This window comes from Labeo rohita, chromosome 23 (assembly GCF_022985175.1).
Source record: "Labeo rohita strain BAU-BD-2019 chromosome 23, IGBB_LRoh.1.0, whole genome shotgun sequence".
Taxonomy (NCBI): domain Eukaryota; kingdom Metazoa; phylum Chordata; class Actinopteri; order Cypriniformes; family Cyprinidae; genus Labeo; species Labeo rohita.
Window position 1 is genome coordinate 12,799,870 of NC_066891.1, and position 22,077 is coordinate 12,821,946.

General features: G+C 38.1%; 1 protein-coding gene across 1 annotated transcript in view; it reads right to left on the reverse strand.

The window, feature by feature from the left end:
* The window catches only part of huwe1 (HECT, UBA and WWE domain containing E3 ubiquitin protein ligase 1), a 53,996-nt gene extending 32,995 nt beyond the window's left edge, over positions 1 to 21,001 (reverse strand). Inside the window, exons 1-35 of the mRNA XM_051095738.1 lie at positions 20,930 to 21,001; positions 18,094 to 18,143; positions 17,148 to 17,217; positions 16,955 to 17,053; positions 16,662 to 16,868; positions 16,406 to 16,558; positions 15,961 to 16,023; positions 14,375 to 14,452; positions 14,195 to 14,242; positions 13,902 to 14,070; positions 13,672 to 13,772; positions 12,971 to 13,121; positions 12,215 to 12,342; positions 11,983 to 12,123; positions 11,758 to 11,863; positions 10,863 to 10,970; positions 10,662 to 10,763; positions 10,476 to 10,556; positions 10,148 to 10,254; positions 9,714 to 9,891; positions 9,548 to 9,639; positions 9,210 to 9,412; positions 9,049 to 9,106; positions 8,221 to 8,397; positions 7,843 to 8,088; positions 6,116 to 6,249; positions 5,795 to 5,895; positions 5,349 to 5,537; positions 5,040 to 5,256; positions 4,749 to 4,871; positions 3,271 to 3,508; positions 2,844 to 3,185; positions 2,516 to 2,638; positions 2,295 to 2,390; positions 1,870 to 2,139 (exon numbers count right to left, since the gene is read on the reverse strand). Of these exons, the coding sequence (XP_050951695.1) occupies positions 1,870 to 2,139; positions 2,295 to 2,390; positions 2,516 to 2,638; positions 2,844 to 3,185; positions 3,271 to 3,508; positions 4,749 to 4,871; positions 5,040 to 5,256; positions 5,349 to 5,537; positions 5,795 to 5,895; positions 6,116 to 6,249; positions 7,843 to 8,088; positions 8,221 to 8,397; positions 9,049 to 9,106; positions 9,210 to 9,412; positions 9,548 to 9,639; positions 9,714 to 9,891; positions 10,148 to 10,254; positions 10,476 to 10,556; positions 10,662 to 10,763; positions 10,863 to 10,970; positions 11,758 to 11,863; positions 11,983 to 12,123; positions 12,215 to 12,342; positions 12,971 to 13,121; positions 13,672 to 13,772; positions 13,902 to 14,070; positions 14,195 to 14,242; positions 14,375 to 14,452; positions 15,961 to 16,023; positions 16,406 to 16,558; positions 16,662 to 16,868; positions 16,955 to 17,053; positions 17,148 to 17,192 (4,674 nt within the window). The 5' untranslated portion in view covers positions 17,193 to 17,217; positions 18,094 to 18,143; positions 20,930 to 21,001. The remainder of the gene's footprint in view (positions 1 to 1,869; positions 2,140 to 2,294; positions 2,391 to 2,515; positions 2,639 to 2,843; positions 3,186 to 3,270; positions 3,509 to 4,748; positions 4,872 to 5,039; positions 5,257 to 5,348; positions 5,538 to 5,794; positions 5,896 to 6,115; positions 6,250 to 7,842; positions 8,089 to 8,220; positions 8,398 to 9,048; positions 9,107 to 9,209; positions 9,413 to 9,547; positions 9,640 to 9,713; positions 9,892 to 10,147; positions 10,255 to 10,475; positions 10,557 to 10,661; positions 10,764 to 10,862; positions 10,971 to 11,757; positions 11,864 to 11,982; positions 12,124 to 12,214; positions 12,343 to 12,970; positions 13,122 to 13,671; positions 13,773 to 13,901; positions 14,071 to 14,194; positions 14,243 to 14,374; positions 14,453 to 15,960; positions 16,024 to 16,405; positions 16,559 to 16,661; positions 16,869 to 16,954; positions 17,054 to 17,147; positions 17,218 to 18,093; positions 18,144 to 20,929) is intronic.
* Positions 21,002 to 22,077: the final 1,076 nt, after the last annotated feature.

Consider the following 22,077-nt stretch of genomic DNA (forward strand, 5'->3'; position numbering starts at 1 on the left):
AGTGTGTCCCCAGTGGAAATTACGCCCCTGCGTGAGTGGAGTTATCATTTGATGTGAATGTATGCCAGAACGTGCGCTGTAGCACAAAATATAGTATATTTCTTCAAAAGCAGATTGTGGAGACATTTTAATTCTCCACAATCAAAAATCGTCATATCACACACCCCTAATTGCAATGTAGTTTGTGCAAATCTGGAACAGAGGTTGGTTAAGAGAGAAAAAACGGCCGGTTCCGAGTTTCAGCGGAGCGCAGTGTCAGTGACAGGGAGTGATTGACGACTAATATCTAAATTCTGCATTAAAGTTAAGAATGTAAAGATCAAGTTTAGTTAGTTATGTAATGTTGGAGAGAACGGCGAAACTGTCACTGTATCAGCTCACAGCATTCTGGGCAGTATTAGGCTAGCGAAAGTTTTGTAAAGAAATAAAAACAAGTCGCACCACAATACTTTCTCGCACTCGCACAAATGCTTCCGAATATATTTTGAGGTCGCGCAGATTTAATTTTGGGAGCATATGCGACCAAAACGGTCGCAATTTGGAGCCCTGCCCCCAACCCCTCCGACTCCTGAATGTCACTCACTCACTCAGGCGGGCATGCACTGCGGTCTCATGAGGAAACGCAGCTTTTTGATATAAAGTTTTTCTTGTTCCCGAATACAAATATTTTTTTAAGTATTTGTTCGAAATAAGTATTTGTAAAAAGCACGCTATTTGTGCCTTTCCGAATACCGTATTCGGGTTCGGCTCCACCCCTATATATATATATATATATATATATATATATATATATATATATATATATATATATACACACACACATATATATATATATATATAAAAGGAAAACAAAGATTCTCTGAAATCCCGATCTGAATCAAATGATTTGTGATCCATGCTCTGAAGTCCCAATCTAAATGATTCACGAATGATTCAGTGAGGATCAGACTTAGATCAGAACTTTGCGTAACGTGAATCATTTGATTTAAATCTGGACTTCAAATCGCAGATCACTTGATCCAAATCATTTGGATCGTTCAATTTGCTCTGTGATTCATGAACCCGTTGCGATCTATATAAAATGATTTGCGATACGTGTCCTGATCCGAAACAAATGACTCACAATATGCAATTTGAAGTCCCGATCTGAAACTAATGATTCACGATATGCGATCCAATTGGAGCGCACTGAAACAGTCAATCATTTTGAGATGCAATGGTTTAACTGATTCAGAGTTTCAAAATGCTCAGTTTCACCCATCATTACGTGTTTTTTAAAACCGTCACAAGTGATGTCGAAATTCTAAAACGAATGGCTATTTTATTTTGAATCGCTTGAAATGAATGATCATTCACAAGACTGAATCAACTCATCAACTCATATCATAGATACATTGCCTTTTAATAATTCAAGCAGTTTCAAGTACCTCTTTAGAAATATTGCTGATTTCAAGGGTTTTCCATGCCTTAAATTTCAAAAGCTCAAATTAAAGTACTTCAAGCTCTTTAAGCACCTTGTACAAACCCTGTGAATAAAGTTATTTTTGTTTTCTTTGTGCATAAAAAGCATTTTCGTAGATCCATAAAATTTAGGTTGAATCACAGATGTCACATGGACTATTTTAACAACGTCCTTAATACATTCCTAGGCCTTGAACATGGTAGTTGCATTGCTTTCTATGCAGAGTCAGAAAGCTGTTGGATTTCATCAAAAATATCTTAATTTGTGTTTTGAAGATTAACTAAGGCACTGGAGGCATTACAGGATTGAAACTACATGAGGGCGAGTAATTAATGACAGAAACTGACTTTCACTGCCAAAATACCCGTTTCAAATAGTATGTTGTGAGTACACACAGGTATACTGACCTGATTGACCACCTGTCTGAGGATGAGGTCCCTGTACTCAGGGCCGTTCCTTTTAATAGCAGTCATGAGCAGATCACAGAGGCGGTAGACTGTGTCCGGCAGCTCGTCGAGCAGGTGGAAGCAGCCAGGCAGCATCGAGTCTGTGAAGGCATGCAGCTCTGTGGTGTCTAGAGGCTCAGCTTCGAGGAAACGCTCCAGACAGCGTGCTTCCTCCTCTTCTACCCGCTCCCTTGCTCTCCTCTCCTCCTCCTCACGCCGGCGAGCTGCTTCCTGCAAACAAAAAGTAACACAGGTGTGACTTGTGTCTCTGTTAAAAGGCAGGGAAAGCTTAGTGAAGATGAGAAGTAGACAGGTGAGGTGGCCTATGCTGTGCTATTTAGTAATTCCTATTTAACTGATGTAATAATGAGTGTGTGGGTGCCCACCTCAGGTGAGTCTGAGCGCTGCTCCATGCTAACTTCTTGACCTAGAGACATGGCAATGGCCCGCATCATCTGGTCTTCTTCAGACATGGTGAACTCCTACAGAAACAAAGCTCACAGTGACTACACTAACTTGTGTGTGCATCCTGTCTGTGTATGCTTGTGTGTGTGTGCGTGTGTGTATGAGAGAAAGACAGAGGGTTTTGTCTGTGTTAAAGTCTTACTCTGACAGCCGCGCTGAGCAGTGGTGGAGGGTGTGTGAGCAGGTACTCAGTGGCCTGTTCCATAGTGCTGGTGTTTAGCAGAGCCTCCATCGCATGCTCTCTGGAGAAGCCCATGTCCATTAGCTGTGAAGAAGGCCAAACGTTGGTTAGAAATGGCTAATAGCTTTCTTCAGGCATAATGGATCTTGATTACAACACATCATCATTTATATGAGAATGACTGGGGATATCCACTAAATTGTTAAAGTTTTACGCATTTGTTTAATTACCATTTTTGATAAATTTGTATTAAAACCCAGAAGACATAAGGCCCTACAACAGGAAGTACCTGAGTCAGTTGAGCCTGGTTGACCTGTGGCTCTCTGCGTGCTGCAGTGTTGCTTGCTTCCTCTGTAGAGCCTCCAGCAGTGTTGCCATTGGCACCTGCAGACACTCCTTCTCCAACTGCTCCCCCTGCTACTGAAGGCCCGCTAGCTTGCCCAGTACTTGCAGAAGTGCTCTCCTCATCAGGGCGAGCAGTGCCCTCCCTCTCTTTGGACAGCCGCTCCTGGATGATAGGTTCTCCTCGTAGGATGTGGCACAGAATTGCCAGCATGGACTCAGCCATGCGTCCACCATAGACCTTCAAGGGCTTACGGTTCCACAGGTTACGTATACAGCTGAATGCAGCCTACATAAAGAAATGGAAAAATTAGAACTGTGCTGGTTCGCTATAGCAATGCAAGTGTATTTATACCAATATTAAAACGTCATACCTTCTGGGTGACAATGAGAAAGCGCAATGCGCTGAACTGTGGGGTGTTAAGTGTCGCTCCAGGCACTTTAGCAGGCAGAGAGTGAGGGGAGTCCAGAACTGTGCTGGGGTTCACCATCTTCTCTACTAGCATCAACCAGGCGTCTAGGAACTCTCCTGTCCCGTCAGGCAGCTCAGGGTGTTCCAAGCCCTCCGACACGGGGACTTTACCTCCCATGGACAGGGCCCAGTTAAATGTCCTGATGAACAAAAAGCATTTTTACTTATTCTAATAAGCATGATACTAAAAGTCAATACAGCATAACTACTGATAAGTTTTTTTTTTAATTCAGTTAAGTAATACACTACTATGCAAAAGTTTTTGAACAGTAAGATTTTCAATGTTTTTTAACAATTCTTTTCTGCTCACCAAGCCTGCATTTAGTACTATTTTTACTATTTAAAATGATTGCTTTCTATTTGGAAATATTGTAAAATGTAATTTATTCTTGTAATCAAAGCTACATTTTCAGCATCATTATTCCAGTCTTCAGTGTCACGTGATTCTTCAGAAATCATTTTAATATGCTGATTTACTGTTCAATAAACTTTTTTATATATTATTAATATTTAAAACAGTTCAGTATTTTTTTTTTCAGGATTCTTTAATGAATAGAAAGATCAAAAGCATTTGTCAGAAATAAAAAGTAACTTTTGTAACATTATACACTATATCACTCAAATGCCTGGAGAAATGATAGAAATTAATGCTTTTATTTAGCAAGGATGCTTTAAATTGATCAAAAGTGATGGTAAAGACATTTATAATGTTACAAAAGATTTCCATTTCAGATAAAAGCTGTCCTTCTGAACTTTGCATTTAAAGAAACCTGAAAAAAAAAAAAAAAAAAAAAAAAAAAAAAAAAAAATTCTACTCCGCTGTTTTCAACAAAAGTTCTTCGAGCAGCAAATCAGAATATTAGAATGATTTCTGAAGGATCATGTGACTTAAGTAATGAGGCTAAAAATTCAGCTTTGAAATCACAGGAATGAGACATTTTAAAATATCTTAAATCTTAAAATATTCAAATAGAAAATAGTTATTTTTAATAGTAAAATATTTCAAAATTGTACTGTTTTTGCTGTACTCTTGACCAAATAAATGCAGGCTTGGTTAGCAGAAGAGACTTTAAAACACTAAAAATCTTACAGTTCAAAAACCTCTGACAGGTAGTGTCAGTTTTTTGCCCCCAAAATTTACATTGCTAATGTGAAACTGTTGTGAATTTTTTTGGCCATGATAATCATGCAGCGAAAATTACCTATTTAAAAAAATAAAAAACATTTTCAAATCACTGATGATTTTATTTTTCCAGGTCTAAGGTTATGAATTTCCATTATTGTGGAACCCCAGCCTACGGGTAAGAGAACAGGGGGAACAAAAAAAAAAAAATATATATATAAAACAAAAAAACAAAAACACAACTCTTCTCTACTCACTCAAACAAAGCATCATGGCCACCAGAACAGAAAAACTTCTGCAGCATCAGATGGTATGGATATTTCCTCTCATCAAACAGCATGGGTGAAGTAAATCCCACAGAGCAGATGAAGAAAGTCAGCCTGATAATGAAAGAGAAGCACATAAATATTAGTCTCGTACACCTCCAGGAAAGACCAGGTTTAGGCTTAGGGAAGTCTGTTTATATTGGACTAACAGCAGCTCCCTTACTAAATGCTATGTTTAGAATTATAGGTTAAACGATACTATAAAAGGGCAGGTGTATTTACCTGAAACGTGGTGTGGGTGTATAGGGAGGCGGCTGCCAGCTCAAACCCTTGGTGAGGAGTTTCGTAAGAGAAGAAGCGGTGGCCCGTGCCGCCGGTGTTGGGGCGGTGCCAGTGCTGGTGGTATGGTGAGAGCGCCTCTGACGGACAGGTGAGCCCACACAGAGTTTAACCAGCAGTCCGAACAGCTCTGCCAGAGCCCTGCCCAAACGAGAGGAGGCTGGAGAGATAGATGCAATGTTATTCAGGGTTTCTCATTTTACTTATTAAATAACTGATTAAAGTGGTTGTGACAGCTCCACTGGTGCCGACCTGAAAGCAGAGGCTTAATTTGTTTGATGCGTGTTGCCATGGCAGGGGTGAGTTTAGATTTGGTCTTGGGGTCAGTGGTTGTGGGCTCATCCGTCTCCATGGGAGCGAGAGAGTCTCCATCCAGGCCCATTCCTTCCAGCAAACCCTGAGCAGAGGGATCCACCCCCACAGACAGGGTCTCAGCCTCAGCTGGTGGAGAGAGAAGGGCTTTAGAAAAGAAAAAGCAAATGCAAACCAGCAAAAAAAGGACGTGAAATGCAAATAAAAGGAAGCGAGGTGCAAAAAGATATGAAAGAGGAAATAAAAGAGAGAAACTGGTAGCTAAAATAACCCCCAAAAAATTTACATATAAAATCATATCAAATAAGGAGGCAGAGACAGGTAGTGAGCTTCATAAAGAATTCTGGTGTGAAATTGCCACTAAGCAGTTATTGCAGTATTTTTACCAGTTCTCCTTCCTGCAGCCGCTGTGCTGCTGGAGGGTTTATCCTCTTTAGGCACAAGTTTCTGCATGTCAGCCTGACCAAACTCACAGCCAGGAGGCAAACTGCGAAAAAGTCAAACGAGACCAATTACCAAAAAAATAAAAACAAACAAAAACATTGTTTCAGTTAGCAGACAACCACCTGGCCTTATTCTTTACTGTACATAGACTAAATAACTGTAGAAGTCTGTCATATACATATATCATCTCACCAAATGATTGAGTTAGGACATTTTAAAGGTCCACCATGTGCTTAGGTTTCAGCTGTGAGCGCAGTACTAACCTGTTTGGTGTGCAGAGGGACAGCAGAACAGTGCTTTCCCACACCAGAGAGCAGTAGAGCTGACTCAGTTTGTTCAGAACACTCAGACCCAGTTGAGATCCCCACTGATTCACTGAGATAGCACGGATCTCACTCTGAAAGAAAAGGAGGAACAAGAGGTACCACATCAGTCCTTGCACTCTAAACATCTTATCATGCTTCCAGACTCTTTCAGCCTAGTCACTAAGCTTTAAATATTAGGGCAGCAATAACTCAGTGTGAAAATTTTTATTCATCAATAATGAAAATAATCTTCAAATCTCATTACTGATTAATCGTCACAGATTTTTTTGAACAAGTGCCAGCACACACAAGCACGTCAGCACAATTGGGGAACCCCCCCACCGCCCCAAAAAAAAAACAAAAAACAAACAATCAAATATATTTCTTGCTAGATGTTTAAAGTCTAAAATTCCACATGCAAAATAAGTTACTGTATTTTTAATAAAAGCAGTAGTGCTGTCAATCAATTAAAAAACATTTTTTCTAAAATTAAATCGCAATCATTTAAAGTTTTTAAATATACTTCTATATTGAAATAATTTTACATTCAATCTTCAAATGAAAGTACAAACAAAATAAAGACACTATATTTGTAATTGATACCAATATTACTGATGTCACTAGGAAATCTTTTTTCCTAATATTTAACTATTGACTATATCCATTCAACATTACAGTACAATTGAGAGCTACCAATTTTAACATTTATTAGACAATTTATTAGACACTATTAAATATAGATGAACCCCCAAAGCTACAAAAGTTATTTATTTTCTGTTTTTTCTTTTGTTCTTCGATTAATAGAAATCACAGCAGCTGGGTAATTAGCTTATTTGGCAGCTATTACTTTAAGAGCTGCCATTGCTGAACGTGACGCAGATCTGAACTTCATTCACGCTATATTATGAAATGATAAAGGCTACAGCGCGCAAAGCCGCATTTGAGCTGCCATTGCTGAACGTGACGCAGATCTGAACTTCATTCACGCTATATTATGAAATGATAAAGGCTACAGCGCGCAAAGCCGCATTTGTGCGTGCAATTGAAGCGCACATACTACGAGCACAGTATAACAGCCTACAGGACAAGTAAATTTGTTTTTACTGACACATGGCCTGACAACATCTCATCTGACCGCAGTTCACTTTTGTTCTACTGAAGCTCCCTCATCACCTGTACATTTCCTGTGCTCGTTTGACTAGCGCCAGGCACTGAAGAGAAGTTGGTGTGCGCATTTGAAAAGTCTCCCGTTTGATGTGGTCACAAAGCCGTTTTGTGACTAAAAGCACACTTCTTGTCAAGAAAAAAGAAAAAAGACTGAAGCAGAAGTTGTGAAGCTGCCCCTGGATTATATATTTTTAAAGCCATTAAACTGGAAAAATGAATCGCCTGCGTTAACACGCTAATTTCAGCAGCACTAGAGAGCAGTAATAGTAATGTCATAAATGTAATTTTTAGATGAGTAGAGTGAACGTGTGTTCCTCCAAACTAGCACCAATTATTAACATTGTCAATTTATTTATTTATTTATTTATTTGATTTGATTTTAGTGACAGACTTTTTTCTTTTTTAAATTACTATTTTCATCTGATCAATTGAAGAAATAATAAACGGATTAATTGATTATCAAAATAATCATTACCTGCAGCTCTAAAACTAAAAAAAACAGCTGCCTATATACATACCTGTCCAACTCTGCAGGTATGAACGAACATAAGGATGTACGCATGTGCTGCCGTGAGGGCGTGCAACAGCGGGGTGGCACGTGCTGACAGTGTGGCATCCGTAACATGGCCTGCGTTGGCCAGCTCTCTGAGCAGCACAGAGCCACCAGGAACCTCGATGGGCCGGTGAAGGGGCTCCAGAGCAGACAGTATGCTGTCCAACTGACACAGACCCTCTTGGAGAACTTTCGGCTCATGGGACAAAGTCTAAGACACAGTGAAAACATGAGGGTTAAAAGAATCAAATGAAACACTAAATAACACAACATCTAAAGCAAAACCCCTGACACATATGATTAGGGGAAAACTGTGTTTCCTACAGGTAGGTGTCAATCTTACCAGTATAGATTTGCAGACTCCTGCCACAGCTTGGCAGGCAGCAGAGGTGGGGAAATCAATGGGCAGGTTGGGCAGCCCAAGGATTGACACCAGTGGAAGGAGTCCTTTCTGATTGACAAATTCCTGACAGTGGTCATCTGTTGTGTTGTTACTAAGAATGGACTCCACAAACTTCATCTAAAAAGAAAGGCGCATATTTTAGCTACAGTCCTTGGAGAGCAAACTCATCTAAATTTAAACTTGAAGAACTTCGATAAACTGTGCATATGCAATAAGACTAATTGTGACCCTGGATCACAAGACCAGTCATAAGTCAAGTATATTTACAGCAATATATTTATAGCAAGTATATTTGTAGCAATAGCCAACAATACATCTGGGTCAAAATGACTGATTTTACTTTTATGCCAAAAATCATTAGGATATTAAGTAAAGATCATGTTCCATGAAGATATTTTGTACATTTCTTACCCTAAAGGCATCAAAACTTATTTTCTGATTAGTAATATGCATTGCTAAAACCTTCATTTGGACAACTTTTAAAGGCTATTTTCTCAAGATTTTGATTTTTTTGCACCCTCAGATTCCAGATTTTCGAATAGTTATATCTTGTCCAAATATTGTCCTTTTACTAACAAACCATACATCAATAGAAAGCTTATTTACTCAGCTTTCAGGTGCTGTATAAATCTAGGATTGTTTTTAGGATTGATCCTAATGACTGGTTTTGTGGTCCAGGGTCAGAGTTCAGAATATAGAATATAGTCTGAATGATAATAATAAAAGGCATAAAAGTATAAGACAAGATAAGCCTAGGTCTGCACGTACCACATTCAGAATGTAATCCATAAGAGGAATAGGGATTCGCTCCTCTGTTCCCACCACTCTGTAAAAAAACAAAACAAAAAAAAGGTTTATTGATTGTCCAAAACAATATAGACTTCTCACACATGGCATTGAAACACTAGAAGCTATGATGATGAACTAACTGCCTGTTGCTTTCTGGCTCCCCCTGCTGTTGGCTAAAGGTATGTAGAGCCTCTTCCTCCTCCTCATCCTCACTGGATGCCTCCTCTGCAGCATGGTTCGAGCGAGCTGGAGGCACCGTGACGGTCCCGTCTGCTTTCTGTATGGAGGGTTTCTGGCAGATGTATTCTGGCGATCGGCCTAAGTTGCAGATCTCCTCCAGCAACTGTGAAAGGTTAAGTTAGTAATCAAATTCAAGGACTCAGAACCAAAGAGAGTTACATATGCATATAACACTGCAATAAAAGGGTGTTTTTTTTTAAGACGGAGTGTCAAAATGTTTCAGCGCTATCGGCTTTACCTTGATGATGGCTGTTGTAGCATCTGTTTTAAGTGTGGGCTGATGCCGCATTAGCTCGTCAACAGCACTGCCCAAGTTAGAAGCAGTGTCACCTGTTTTATAAAAATCAAAGTGTTAGAAACACATTATTTACTGTGAAATAAGTAATCCTATAGAGGCTACTCACCTAGTGGATCAGAACTGCGTCGACGGCGCATGGCCGGAAGGTAGTCTGGTGAGAGCAGCACCTTGAACAGCCGCTCAAAGGGCTGGCACTGCACAAATGAGTGCAGACCACGGGCATTCAGGCATAGGGCGCTGAAGACGTTAGGTAGGGAACCCAGCACCTCTCTGGTGGCAGGGACCTGTCAAGAAGAAAAAAAAAACAAAAAAACAAATGAGTTGGACTATTCATGAGAGAGCAATAGAAAAACATTACAGAAGTATTTGCTGGTGAAAAGGGATATAAAGAGTCTAGCATGATTGAACAGGGGGTGGTCAAAGACCATGAAACAGACAAAAGGACTTTCTGAAATGCACAAAATGTGTGGGCACAAAAAAGTGAAAGAGAAAGGGAGATGGTACAGACACAAAACAGGTATATTGTTAAGCCAGACTCACGTCTTTGATGAGCAGTGCATGTAGCATGACATCGGTGAGACCATTGTCCTGCAGAGATGACAGTAGAGAGGGCTCCTGGAACACAAACACTGTCACCACCTCCGTCGCTGAAACAAAGAGCAAGAGGAATAAAATTAGAAAGAAATATAGAGGGCAGGCAAGTAAACTCAAACCAATTAATTCCACAATTTTCAAAGGGCCTTTTAGCCGTGCAACTTTTTTTCCTGTATACAGAGGTGACCTTGAAGCCAGATCCACAGAAAGTTGTGCATAAAGAGTTCAGCTAATATTTCAGCAGCATCAGAAGTACTGTTCTCCATGTGCTTACCCAGGAGAAACAGTGAGGGTCCATAATACTCTGCATTACTGATAATGTGTTTCAGAGAGGTAGGGAGGGACCCATCCATTACTATAAAGAGAGTGCAAAGGCAATGAATATCATGTTCAGCAAATAAAAACGCTCTATTAACCACAACGTAAAAATTAAAGCTTCGTTAAATGCCAAGTTTTATACCGTGACGAATGCCGTCAGAGAATGCAGGGTCCTGAATGGCTTTTTTCAAAAAGTTCAACATAGATTTCAACAGAGCGGCCCTCTGAGGAATGCACTGCACTCCTGTTAGGAAAGAAGAAAATATGCATTATGAAAAAATCCACAGATTATCCTGTACTAATATAAAGAAGACCTGCTGATTTGCATGTATACTTATTGTACCTGCTCTGGGAGTGCTGGCTGCACTGCTCTGTGCTCGCGAATCTGTCTCTGCTCTGGAACCAGAAGAAGTGGATGGGCCAGGACTGCTCTCCATGGCAACTTCTGACACTACATTGAAAAAAACATTTTTACTAACTTGCTTTTATAAGTACTAATCATTTAATTCCAAACCCTTACTTTATATCATACGGCATTAGCATCAGAAGATTTGGAATACATATTCTTAGTCTTTACTTGCTTTGACAGGGTTGCCCAAAGAGAAGCAACATGAGTTTGTTGAATTGAAAGCCAGACACAGATTGTGTAACCAGAATACCAACAATAAACAGATTTTAAAAATAATGCAGGACTATTTTGTGAACCACAAAAACAAATCCACATATGTGACCCTGGGCCACAAAGCCAGTCATAAGGGTCAATTTTTTAAATTGAGATTTATACATAAATAAGCGTTCCATTGGTGTATGGTTTGTTAGGATAGGACAATATTTGTCCGAGATGCAACTACTTGAAAATTTGAATCTGATGGTGCCAAAAAAAAAAAAAAAAAAATCAAAATACTGAGAAAATTGCCTTTAAAGTTGTCCAAATGAAGTACTTAGCAATGCATATTACTAATCAAAAATTAAGTTGATATTTACGGTAGGAAACGTACAAAATATCTTCATGGAACATGATTTTTACTTAATATCCTAATGATATTTGGCATAAAATAAAATTTATAATTTTGACCCATACAATGCACTTTTGGCTATTGCTACAAATACGCCCGTGCTACTTAAGACTGTTTTTTTCATATTATCATTACAAAACCTTGGCCTTGTGTGTCAATACTATACACAGATTTGCTCAATTTAGTGCCACATGCAGAAAACATAACAGAGATGGTACTAACTGTCCATATCTGTGTCCATGTCCTCTGTCTCAGTAGCTGTGGTGGGCCTCTGGATCTTTGGTTTGATTACAAAAGGGCACTCTTTCCTGGAGAGGTCAACCTCATGCTGCACAGAAAAACAATGGGGGTCACATTCCGTCAACAAAAGGGCAGAGGGCAAAAAGCTGAATAGTCTACGCAGAAACAAGAGGTTGAACGATTTCTGGACGGGGGGGCTTTTAGTACCTCCAGTCTGCAGATAAAGATTGAGAGGCCGCCGTGGGACTGAAAAGCAGCCATGTCTAGATTGGTGATGAGATCCACAACTCTTACTGCCCGTGTCACAAAGGTAATCTGGTCCTGCTCGTCCCCAAGGAACTTGATCACCTGATGTGGAAGTGGCACAGTTCACAATACATCCTCACATAACACCATCTCATCAAATGCTCCACAAATGAGGAAGCAGCGAAGTACCAACCTTTAGCAATGCCTCCATCATACCACAAGATACTAGGGCCTCTCCGCCTGCATCATAACTAGCCAGGTGGTAGAGGAAGGAAAAAAGGGCTGTGGCAAATTGGTGGGGGTACGGCTCCATCAGCGGGTCTGAAGCAAACACAAGAACAAAATGTCAGCAAACTCAACGTAACAAAACAGCTGAAATAAAGAATTTACAGCTAAAAATAGGTTTTTTTTCCGATTTTATTGATTAATTCAAATTTATCCATGTTTACATAGAACAAAACAATGGAAAAGCAGCGTAACTGAATAAAAGAAAAAAAAAAAATTGTGAAGAACTACTACTGCATGTCGGAAATTTCATGTTTGCATAATTATGACAGAAGAGGATATTTATAGTTCATAATAGTCTACTGGCTTTATACCTTCAGTAATTTAGAATTTAAATTACCTTGATTTTTAAGATTTTTTAAAAGCATTTTCCTTGTATTATTTCTTAACGATAAGCGATTACCGTTATAAGCGATTTGTTTAACATTTACATCATGTTGACAACTTCATGTGTGGTGCACTTAGAATAGAATTTTCTTTAAACAGAGAGGATTGATAAAAAAAAAAGATACATGTGAATCATGTTGTAGTCACATTTTCAAATTGACTAGTTAAAAAAAAAAAAAAGAAAAGAAAATAAACATAATAAATAAAATTAAAAAAAAAAAAATCTAGATTTAATTTTTTTGCCATATCACCCAGCCCTAGCTAAAAATCTCCTCACCAATCATGGCCTGGATGCAGTTGCGGACAAGCACAGGCAGAAATCCATGGTAGGAGGCTGTTCCTGTGCAGTCGATAATGTTGGAGAGTTTGGGAGTCCGCTCCAAGTGAACTATGGATGTCAACGTGCGCAAAGATGCGGCCTTAATGTCCTGTAACAATACAATTGGGGGTTCATAAATAAAATAAATCTAAAAGCACCTTTTCTAGTAATGCAACACTGGCAATTCTTGGCAATCACTCTAAATATTGCAACAAGTACATATATGTGACCCTGGACCACAAAACCAGTCATTAGTTGCATGGGTATATTTGTAGCAATAGCCAATAATAGACTGTATGGTTCAAAATGATTGATTTTTCTTTTATGCCAAACAATCATTAGGATATTAAGTAAAAATCATGTTCCATGAAGATATTTTGTAAATTTCCTACCTATTTTTGATTAGTAATATGTATTGCTAAGGACTTCATTTGGAGAACTTTAAAGGTGATTTTCTTAATATTACGATTTTTTTGAACCCTCAGATTCCAGATTTTCAAATAGTTCTATCTCGGCCAAATATTGTCCTATTCTAACAAACCATACATCAATGCAAAGCTTATTTATTCAGCAAATCCCATTTTCAGAAAAGTGACCCTTATGACTGGTATCTATATATCATAATAGAGCTTCAATTAATATTAACAATTGCTACCTACCACCAACTGTTTGTCTGTGATCTGAAGTACGTCCACTAGCTCCTCTATAAGCCCATTATAGAGTATGCTATTGGCTGACTCCTGAAGGGCGTTCGAGTACACTGCAAAAAAACACACACATAATATCAACCTCACCAACCTCTATTATGACAGAAAGTGAGAACCTAGTACTGTTTCATGAAAATAAATACCTGTACTTATTTTGGTCAGTACCAGAGGGGTCAACTCACCGAGTATGGAGATGGCATGCAGCCTGGCCTGCACAGCCTGCAGTCTCCTCTTGTGGTTGGAGAAGCCATGAGCCAGGCGAATGTGTGTGAAAAGCAATATTTGTTTGTCTTTAGGGATGTTGTACATAGCCGTCAGAGACTCCATGATCTCTGAGGGGCTCTCGGAAATCTGAGGGCACACCGGGGAAAAGCAAAAATCAGGTTTTAAGTGTAATCAATAGCTATTAAAGGCCTACGCGCTTCCATTAACGGCTCCACAAGGACAGCAAATGAAAACAACTAGGAGAACTCACCTTATCAAGTTGTTCGATATGAATGTAGTGTAGCGTATTACTGCTCGACTGTTGAGAGGGGAAAAAGGTACAACAAAAAAAAAAAAAAATACAAAGAATGAATGAATTGTTTGCTTAACAAAAAAACAACAATGTTGAAAGAGAATGGCAAAATAAAGGGAAGCATGACTCCATGCATACCTTTTTCTCCACTTTGACCTCAGAGCTGGGTTCTGCATAGAACTCAAAGTGCAATGTGGTGGCACTCGGTGGATATTTCTGCATAACAAATACAGATACATCAGGAAAAAAACAAACTTGCAAATTGCAGGAATAACAAGAAGGCCTGGTGAGTAAAAATAACCCAAACAAAAATATGATATTTTAACACTAATGAGCCATAAATTATTTTTATTTGATTAAAATGTTCTATACACAAAAGTAAATATACCTCTGTAAGACCAATAAATTATAGGCACTTTAAAATGATACTATACAGTGTGGTATTACTTACAATTTGCTTTTTACTTTTTATTTGCCATATCAGTACAGCTGCAAAAAGATTAGTCTCGATTAATTGATTTAAAATAAATGTGTTTGCATACTATGTGTGTACTTATTATGTATATATAAATACACATACATATAAGTATATATTTAAAAAATCTTTGTATTAGGGCTGTCAGACAATTAATCGTGATTAATCACATACAGTTTAAGTTCGCCTAACATAGGTGTGTGTACCGTGTGTATTTTTATATATATATATATATATATATATATATATATATATATATATATATATATATATATATATATATATATATATATATATATATATATATATATATATATATATACACACACACACACACACACTCATGTATATATTTAAGAAATATTTACAAGTATTTATTATAATTTGTGTGTAATTTATAGTAATACAATTTTGAACATAACATTTCTAATAAATATATACATTAATTTGTATTTATATATGCACACATTACACATAACAGTACACACACATATATTAGGTAAAACTCAAACTTTTATTTTGTATTTAATCGCAATTAATCATTTGACAGCCCTAATTTGTATGTACTGTATGTAAAACTTGCATAAAAATTGTATTATATATAAATATAAATACTTTACATATAAATCTAACATATTGTCGGTGCCAACAGCCTTGCGGTTAGCGCGCCAACATACAGTGCAACTGCGCTCACGGCGACCCGAGTTCGAATCCCGATTAGTGGTCCTTTGCCGATCCCACTCCCCTCTCTTCACCCAATGCTTTCCTGTCTTATCTACACTGCCCTGTCCAAATAAAGGCATAAAAAAGCCCATAAATAAATCTAAAAAATATATATAATATTTTCCTAAATATATACATGTATGTGCACTTTTATATACATAAATATACACAGTTCACACACAGAAAGCATGCAAATAAACGTATATTTTGAATCGAATAATTGCAACTAATCGTTTTGCAGCTCTACATATCAGTACTGAATTTTGTATAATATTCAACGGATTGCAACCATCAAGCGTTTGAATTACTTTACCTTTGAGACATTTCAAAGAAAATCGTAATTCATGAAATTTAGCCGTTATAAATTAGAAAGTCACATAAATTTGGATTAAAATGTTTTTCCTACTACTTAGCCATCAATAACTTAATGTCACTCACACACAACTCAAACGGCTTCAAATATAGCATGTTTTTTCATTTTTTCACAATACAATAGTATAATACGTGATAGAAGAAAATAGCATACCGACATCGGCAGATCTCTGCAACACTCTGCAAGACCAAAGCCATTCTCTTTCCCACCCCAGCTCTAGGACAGCGGAAATAAAAGAGTCAGGAAAAGGTGTAGGATGAAAGATAACAGCATCAGCCTTGAAATGTCACCATGAAAGCACCTGTCTGTACAAAACCAGGCCATCATGCTACTATGGTTAGAACCGATACTAAACAACTGAACTAATTTCAACAAGGATTAAAAAATTCAACCTAGAATCAAAGATGCAAGTCATGGATTAAGACTTTTAAAACTGACGAAGATGTGAAACACTGCATGCTGCACCATTAGCCGCATACATTTCAAAGTACTTTGATTTGCAGTTGCTTTCAAACTTGGCATTTCAATCTTCTAGACTTCAGCGATCAAAACTGATAAAAGAAATATGATGACAAGACTAAAAGTAAAGTTCACATACCTCAGCCAGATGTTGGAGACGGGCGAGCAGTGGGCTCCTCTTATCTGAGCCCAGTCTGGTGATGTAGTTGGAACGTTTGCTGAACACATACAGGAGATTCAGCACAGACAGAACCACCTGCATGTCACATGATGCTAGAAGGGTGGTCAAGTGCTACAGACACACAAAAAAAAAAAAAAAAAAGAGAAAAGCAGATGATCAAAATCAACTCGTGATGAACCGTTTAAGGCAGAAGCGGATTTTGTTGTATCGGTACCTCTATAGAGCTGTACAGGTGTCTTGAAAAACTGTATTCGATTAACAGCGCGGTGAAGTTGAGCACCGCCAGCAATAAGGCTTTCAGCTGCCCATTCTCTGGCCGGTCGCACACCAACAACCACGACATGTTCTCCACTGTCTGCCCTGCATCACAGAGGATGCCATCGAAACGGTCCAGCAGGTCCACCCAATGATACAACTCACACTGTGAAGAGAAACAGGTCTTCGTTACAGATTTGAATAATGTTAATGTATATTAAACACCATGATGCTACAGGTGCTCACATATACCTTGCCAATGTTCCAGGTCTTGATTTGCTGCAGTTCCAGCAACAGTTGTTCGTCGCTGCATCCTTTCAGCTTCTCTATGAGAGTCCTGCAGTCAGCAGGCTGGAAGAGGAGCGCAAGAACATGTCAACCATGAGGAAACGCATGTGCATACCACTGCAAATACCTCAAATGCACAGAAATCCTGTTTACTGACCGCTTCAGTGGGGGTTTTCTTCAATTTGCTTCTGTCAACCTTCATGGTCGCTAATTTCTACACTCGATTCCTACAAAAAAACATCAAATCATGAGAGAGAAGTTCAGTCATATGAACAATGAATAATCTACATGCCACCTCATGACATTTAAGCTTCCACAGTATCACATATGAAAAAAGACCAAAGGTCTTTTCGCACTTCTAAAACGTGGGTAAACAAAATCCTAGGTTCTCGTTTCACGTTTCACACTTCTTATACTTTACCCGAAGTTAAAAGTTCATCCTGGGTTTTCACAACACTATACATTCCTAAACCCTGTATTTATGTACTTATTAGCAACGTCAGTGTCACTGATTAATTGAAAACAGCACATGACCCGTTTACATAAAGCCTCATTGTGAATTCCTCAAATTTTATATTGCTGACTGTACTATCAAGTATTTCCTGAATGGACTTTTCAGACTATAAATGTAAGATTGAAAGGGTCTCTTTGACACACTGACACATTTTCCATCACCATTTGACATTTCCACTGCAGACAAACTACTGTTTATACAACACACAGTGTTTCTGTGACTGTCTAAAGCATGTGAGGCACTAGATGTTTGTTGCTAAGCATGCAACCGTAACATTTTAACACCACAACGGTTCACAGGCTCTATTTTGGCACAGCAAATTGTGGTTAACACCACAAAAGTGGCCCTAATTCTGCTTCTAAATAACAAGTGTGAAACACACCTTCACCTGGGGTTAAATGGGGTTAAGAATACAAATAACCCAGGGTTAAGCACAGTGCGAAAACTCCTTATGAGGTGTGTTTTTTTTAATCATACATGAACAATTACATATGAATAATAAAAGATCCAAATGTAGGTCAAAGTGCCAACAAGTTCATGCCAATGTAAACAGCCCTGTGTTTAATTCAGAAAACGTAAAAGAACTTACGGTATACGATTTGGCAATTCCAACTTAACGGCATTTTTCATGTGCAAAACCTAAAACAAAAAAGATAAATGAAAGTGAAACAACTCCCAAGAATGAACAAGAATGTGATCTTGCTGCCCAACAGTATGTCAAAAAAAACCTATTTCTTCTAAATGGTCGAAAACAATCCCATACTAATTAGCTGTAGAATAAAAATAAAGGTCAGCAGAAAGAAAACAGAAGTCTGAGAGCAAGCCATGGGAAAAGCAACCCACATTGGTTCAGATATGGGGCATAGATTCTGGGCACAGACAATCCCTAGCATCTCACAAACAAGTCCTTAATGAATTCAACCAATTAATTTGCTCTTTCTGAAACAAGAGGCTGTTAATGTCGCGTTCTTAGAAACGTACCCACACCTTCTGAGAAACAAAACTCATTTAGGACCTTGAACCCGGTCAAAGAGAAACACTGGCCTGTGATCAAGAAACCAGACATGGAAAAATGTGCCAAACACATTTCAACTTTGTCCAGCTATGTCATTAAAACGTAAGCGTGATTATTAAAGAAACACACTAATTTAGTTCTTGACACAGAACCAAACTGTGCTGTAGTCGAGAGAACAACACAGCAGCTAGTTGCCGAATACCGAAAATTACAATGACATTAGCAAACCGGAGCATTCAGCATAAACGAAACTATAACACCGTAAACAAACAGATTCGAGTACAAGTGAAAGTCACATAGCCACTGTTGAAATAACCCAAATAACTCTACATGTTATTTCATTAACTATTTCTAAAGAAAACAAGTCCGCAAACGAAGTTCAATTTGAGGGAAAATGCAGCTAACGTGCTAGCTAACGTTAGTTTTTTCTATGCTAACGAGCTACCTCAGTCAGCAAGCTAGGTTTTGCGTATAAACATTGCGGATAAACAATCACGTCACTCGTATTAAACGGCGCAAATAAAACAAAACGATCGTCAGCTTTTGAATAAACTAACGGAATTATCGTAAACGGACTGTGGGGAGATTTGACCGTTAGCCGCTAGCGCGACATCTTCGAGGCACTAAGCATATAATTCCCCTCAACATGTCAACACAAACCCGCAATCCCTCAACTCACTGTTAAAATCTCACCCAAAGCCCTTCTTTTTCAACAAACACTCGCCAAATCCTTAATATAAGGCCCGACTGTGACGGAAAACGTCAGGAGGGAAGCTACACAGGTCCGTATTTTTCCTCCAAGCTGCACACATGCTCTGCTCTAATCTAGAGCCCGGCTCAGCCCGGCCTGCTCCGGCAAACCCGCTCACTCCCCTCAGATCTCTAGCTCACAAAAACGGCGTCTGTCACGGCGCTTACACGCCGACACAACCGTACCGTAGCGTATATTATCACACATTTTCAGCAAGCGCTTCGTCTCGATGAACCTTGACTGGTGAAGAGTACGCGCTGGCGACTGATGAGATGCTCTTGCATGCGTTGGTTTGCTTGGTTAGCTGAGAAACGCAGAATATCTCGCTGAATCATTCCCTACTCGGGCCTACCATAACACTGACTTCCAGTGGACGGCTCAATTTCTCACTTTTTACTGCTGCACTTGTGCGTAGCTGCAGTTGGGGCGAACGTAGCGTGTCACACATGATGCTAAAGTCTACTTTAAGTTAAAAACACATTTATATGAAATAATATTTCGAAATATAAAACACTGAACGTTTAAATTGAGACATGATGGAATTTATCAGCCTAACTTTAATTTAAAGAAAAGTTAATGCATTTTGCAATCGACAAGTCTTGATATTTTTGTTAATGCACCACATTAGATATAATAAACCAATGAAGATATAGTATGAAATATATATTTCTCAAATTAATTCTAATATGGTTTAACTTAATTACACTTTTACACTTATGGAATGACTACAATTCGATTTTAATAATTTTATCATTCATCGTACATAGTTGTTATACTCTATACTATAGTTGTTTGGAATTAACAGGTTTAAGTTCTTTATTCCTGTCATCAGCAACAAGACAGAGAGGGTGGAAAATTCACAATTACATACTGTATATACATCAATATGATATTTTGCAGGGTACAACATTGGTTAGGGTCAGTTTGGCTACACTGACCTATATTATCCATCAGCAGTAATCTCTATAATAGATCATATGAGAGAGATTTCTGGGGGTGCATTTGGGAATATAAACACTGTCGACGTCTCTGATAGAAAATTGTATATTACAACTGGACAACATAATAGATTACTGAAAATGGAAATATGTAAACCCCCAAAAGGCCAGATAAGAGGAATTTAGGCGTCAAGACTGATGCATACTCAGCATATTTATAGGTATGAGCATCCACATCTAGAGAACACAATGTTTGAAGTCTAATTTTAAGCCGTGATGATTGAAAACGCAAAAATCTTGCACAAACTGTGCACCTCATTTATCACATAGGCACATGATATCACATCCACATGCTCTTTTCGTCGTGATCCCTTGACATAATCATATAAGGGTTATCCGCCAGTTCCCCACCATTTTCACTCATGCACGTTTATTATATTTCATTTTACAGATTCTGCCTAGGGAAAGACAGATTGTGTAAACAGATTTCAGTCTGATGTGCGCGCGCATACAACACACCACAATGCTCGTCAGTCCGACTGCAAATTAAAAATGGCGGTTTATATTAGCAAAGTGTCTGGTCTTTCCATCCAAAACACGTATTTTAATGACAGTATTCGCGTACAGTTTGCAAGCAAACCCGTCTGGTAGTGTTAACGGTCATGTAGAGTCAACCACAGACGTCTCCACCTAACAGACAAAGACTAATTTAAGCTCTTACCTCGGTTGCGCCTCAACATAACTTCTCCATCTTACAGCAGCGAGTGGGGATGTAAATCTCGCGATATTTCAGTTGGCTTGCTCTGGTCCAATAGTAACTTGCTGTAGTCACGCAGACCAGCCCCTTCAGTGATCTGCTCCTAGACAGACGAACTTAATCATATAAAATATGATTAGTATTCAGTGTAATAAAATATATTTCTGTATGATAATCCATTGTCGGTCATACACGGCTCGCCTGAAACTTTAGATACTCAAAAAGCACTGTCAAAGAATAAAAACAGGAGCAACACACAAGATAAAGTAATACATGTGATTAAATTGGTTTTATTATGTGTATGCCTGTTTAGGATTGTCACAGACTACACCCTGAATCCCAAACAGCAAAGCTGTTTGCGATTATAATGTATTAAAAATATTTCCATAATTTAATATTTGATTCATTTTCCTCAAAACAGTGAATGCTCTTCTTGTAATTCTACTAAAATTACTATACCAGTCAAAAGTTTTTGCACAGTAAGATTTTTAATGTTTTTAAAAAAGTCTCGTCTGCTCACCAAGCCTGCATTTATTTGATCCGGAGTACAGCAAAAACAGTAAAATTTTGAAATATTTTTACTATTTAAAATAACCACATTCTATTTGAATATGTTTTTACATGTAATTTATTCCTGTGATTTCAAAGCTGAATTTTTAGCAACATTACTCCAGTCTTCAGTGTCACATGATCCTTCAAAAACCATTCTAATATTCTGATTTGCTGCTCAAAACATTTGTTATTATTATTATGGTGTTGAAAACAGCTGAGTACAATTTCTTCAGGTTTCTTTAATATTAATAGAAAGTTCAGAAGAACAGCATATGAAATAGAAATCTTTTGTGACATTATAAATTTGATGAATTTAAAGCATCCTTGCTAAATAAAAGTATTAATTTCTATATTTTTTTTCCCTTAAAATTATACTGACTCCAAACTTTTGAATGGTATAGTGTATAATATTACAATAGCTTTTTATTTCAGATAAATGCTGATCTTTGGATATTTGTATTCGTCAAAGAATCCTGAAAATAATGACTCAGCTGTTTTAAATACTGATAATAATAGAAAATGTTTCTTGAACAGCAAATCAGCATATTAGAATGATTTCT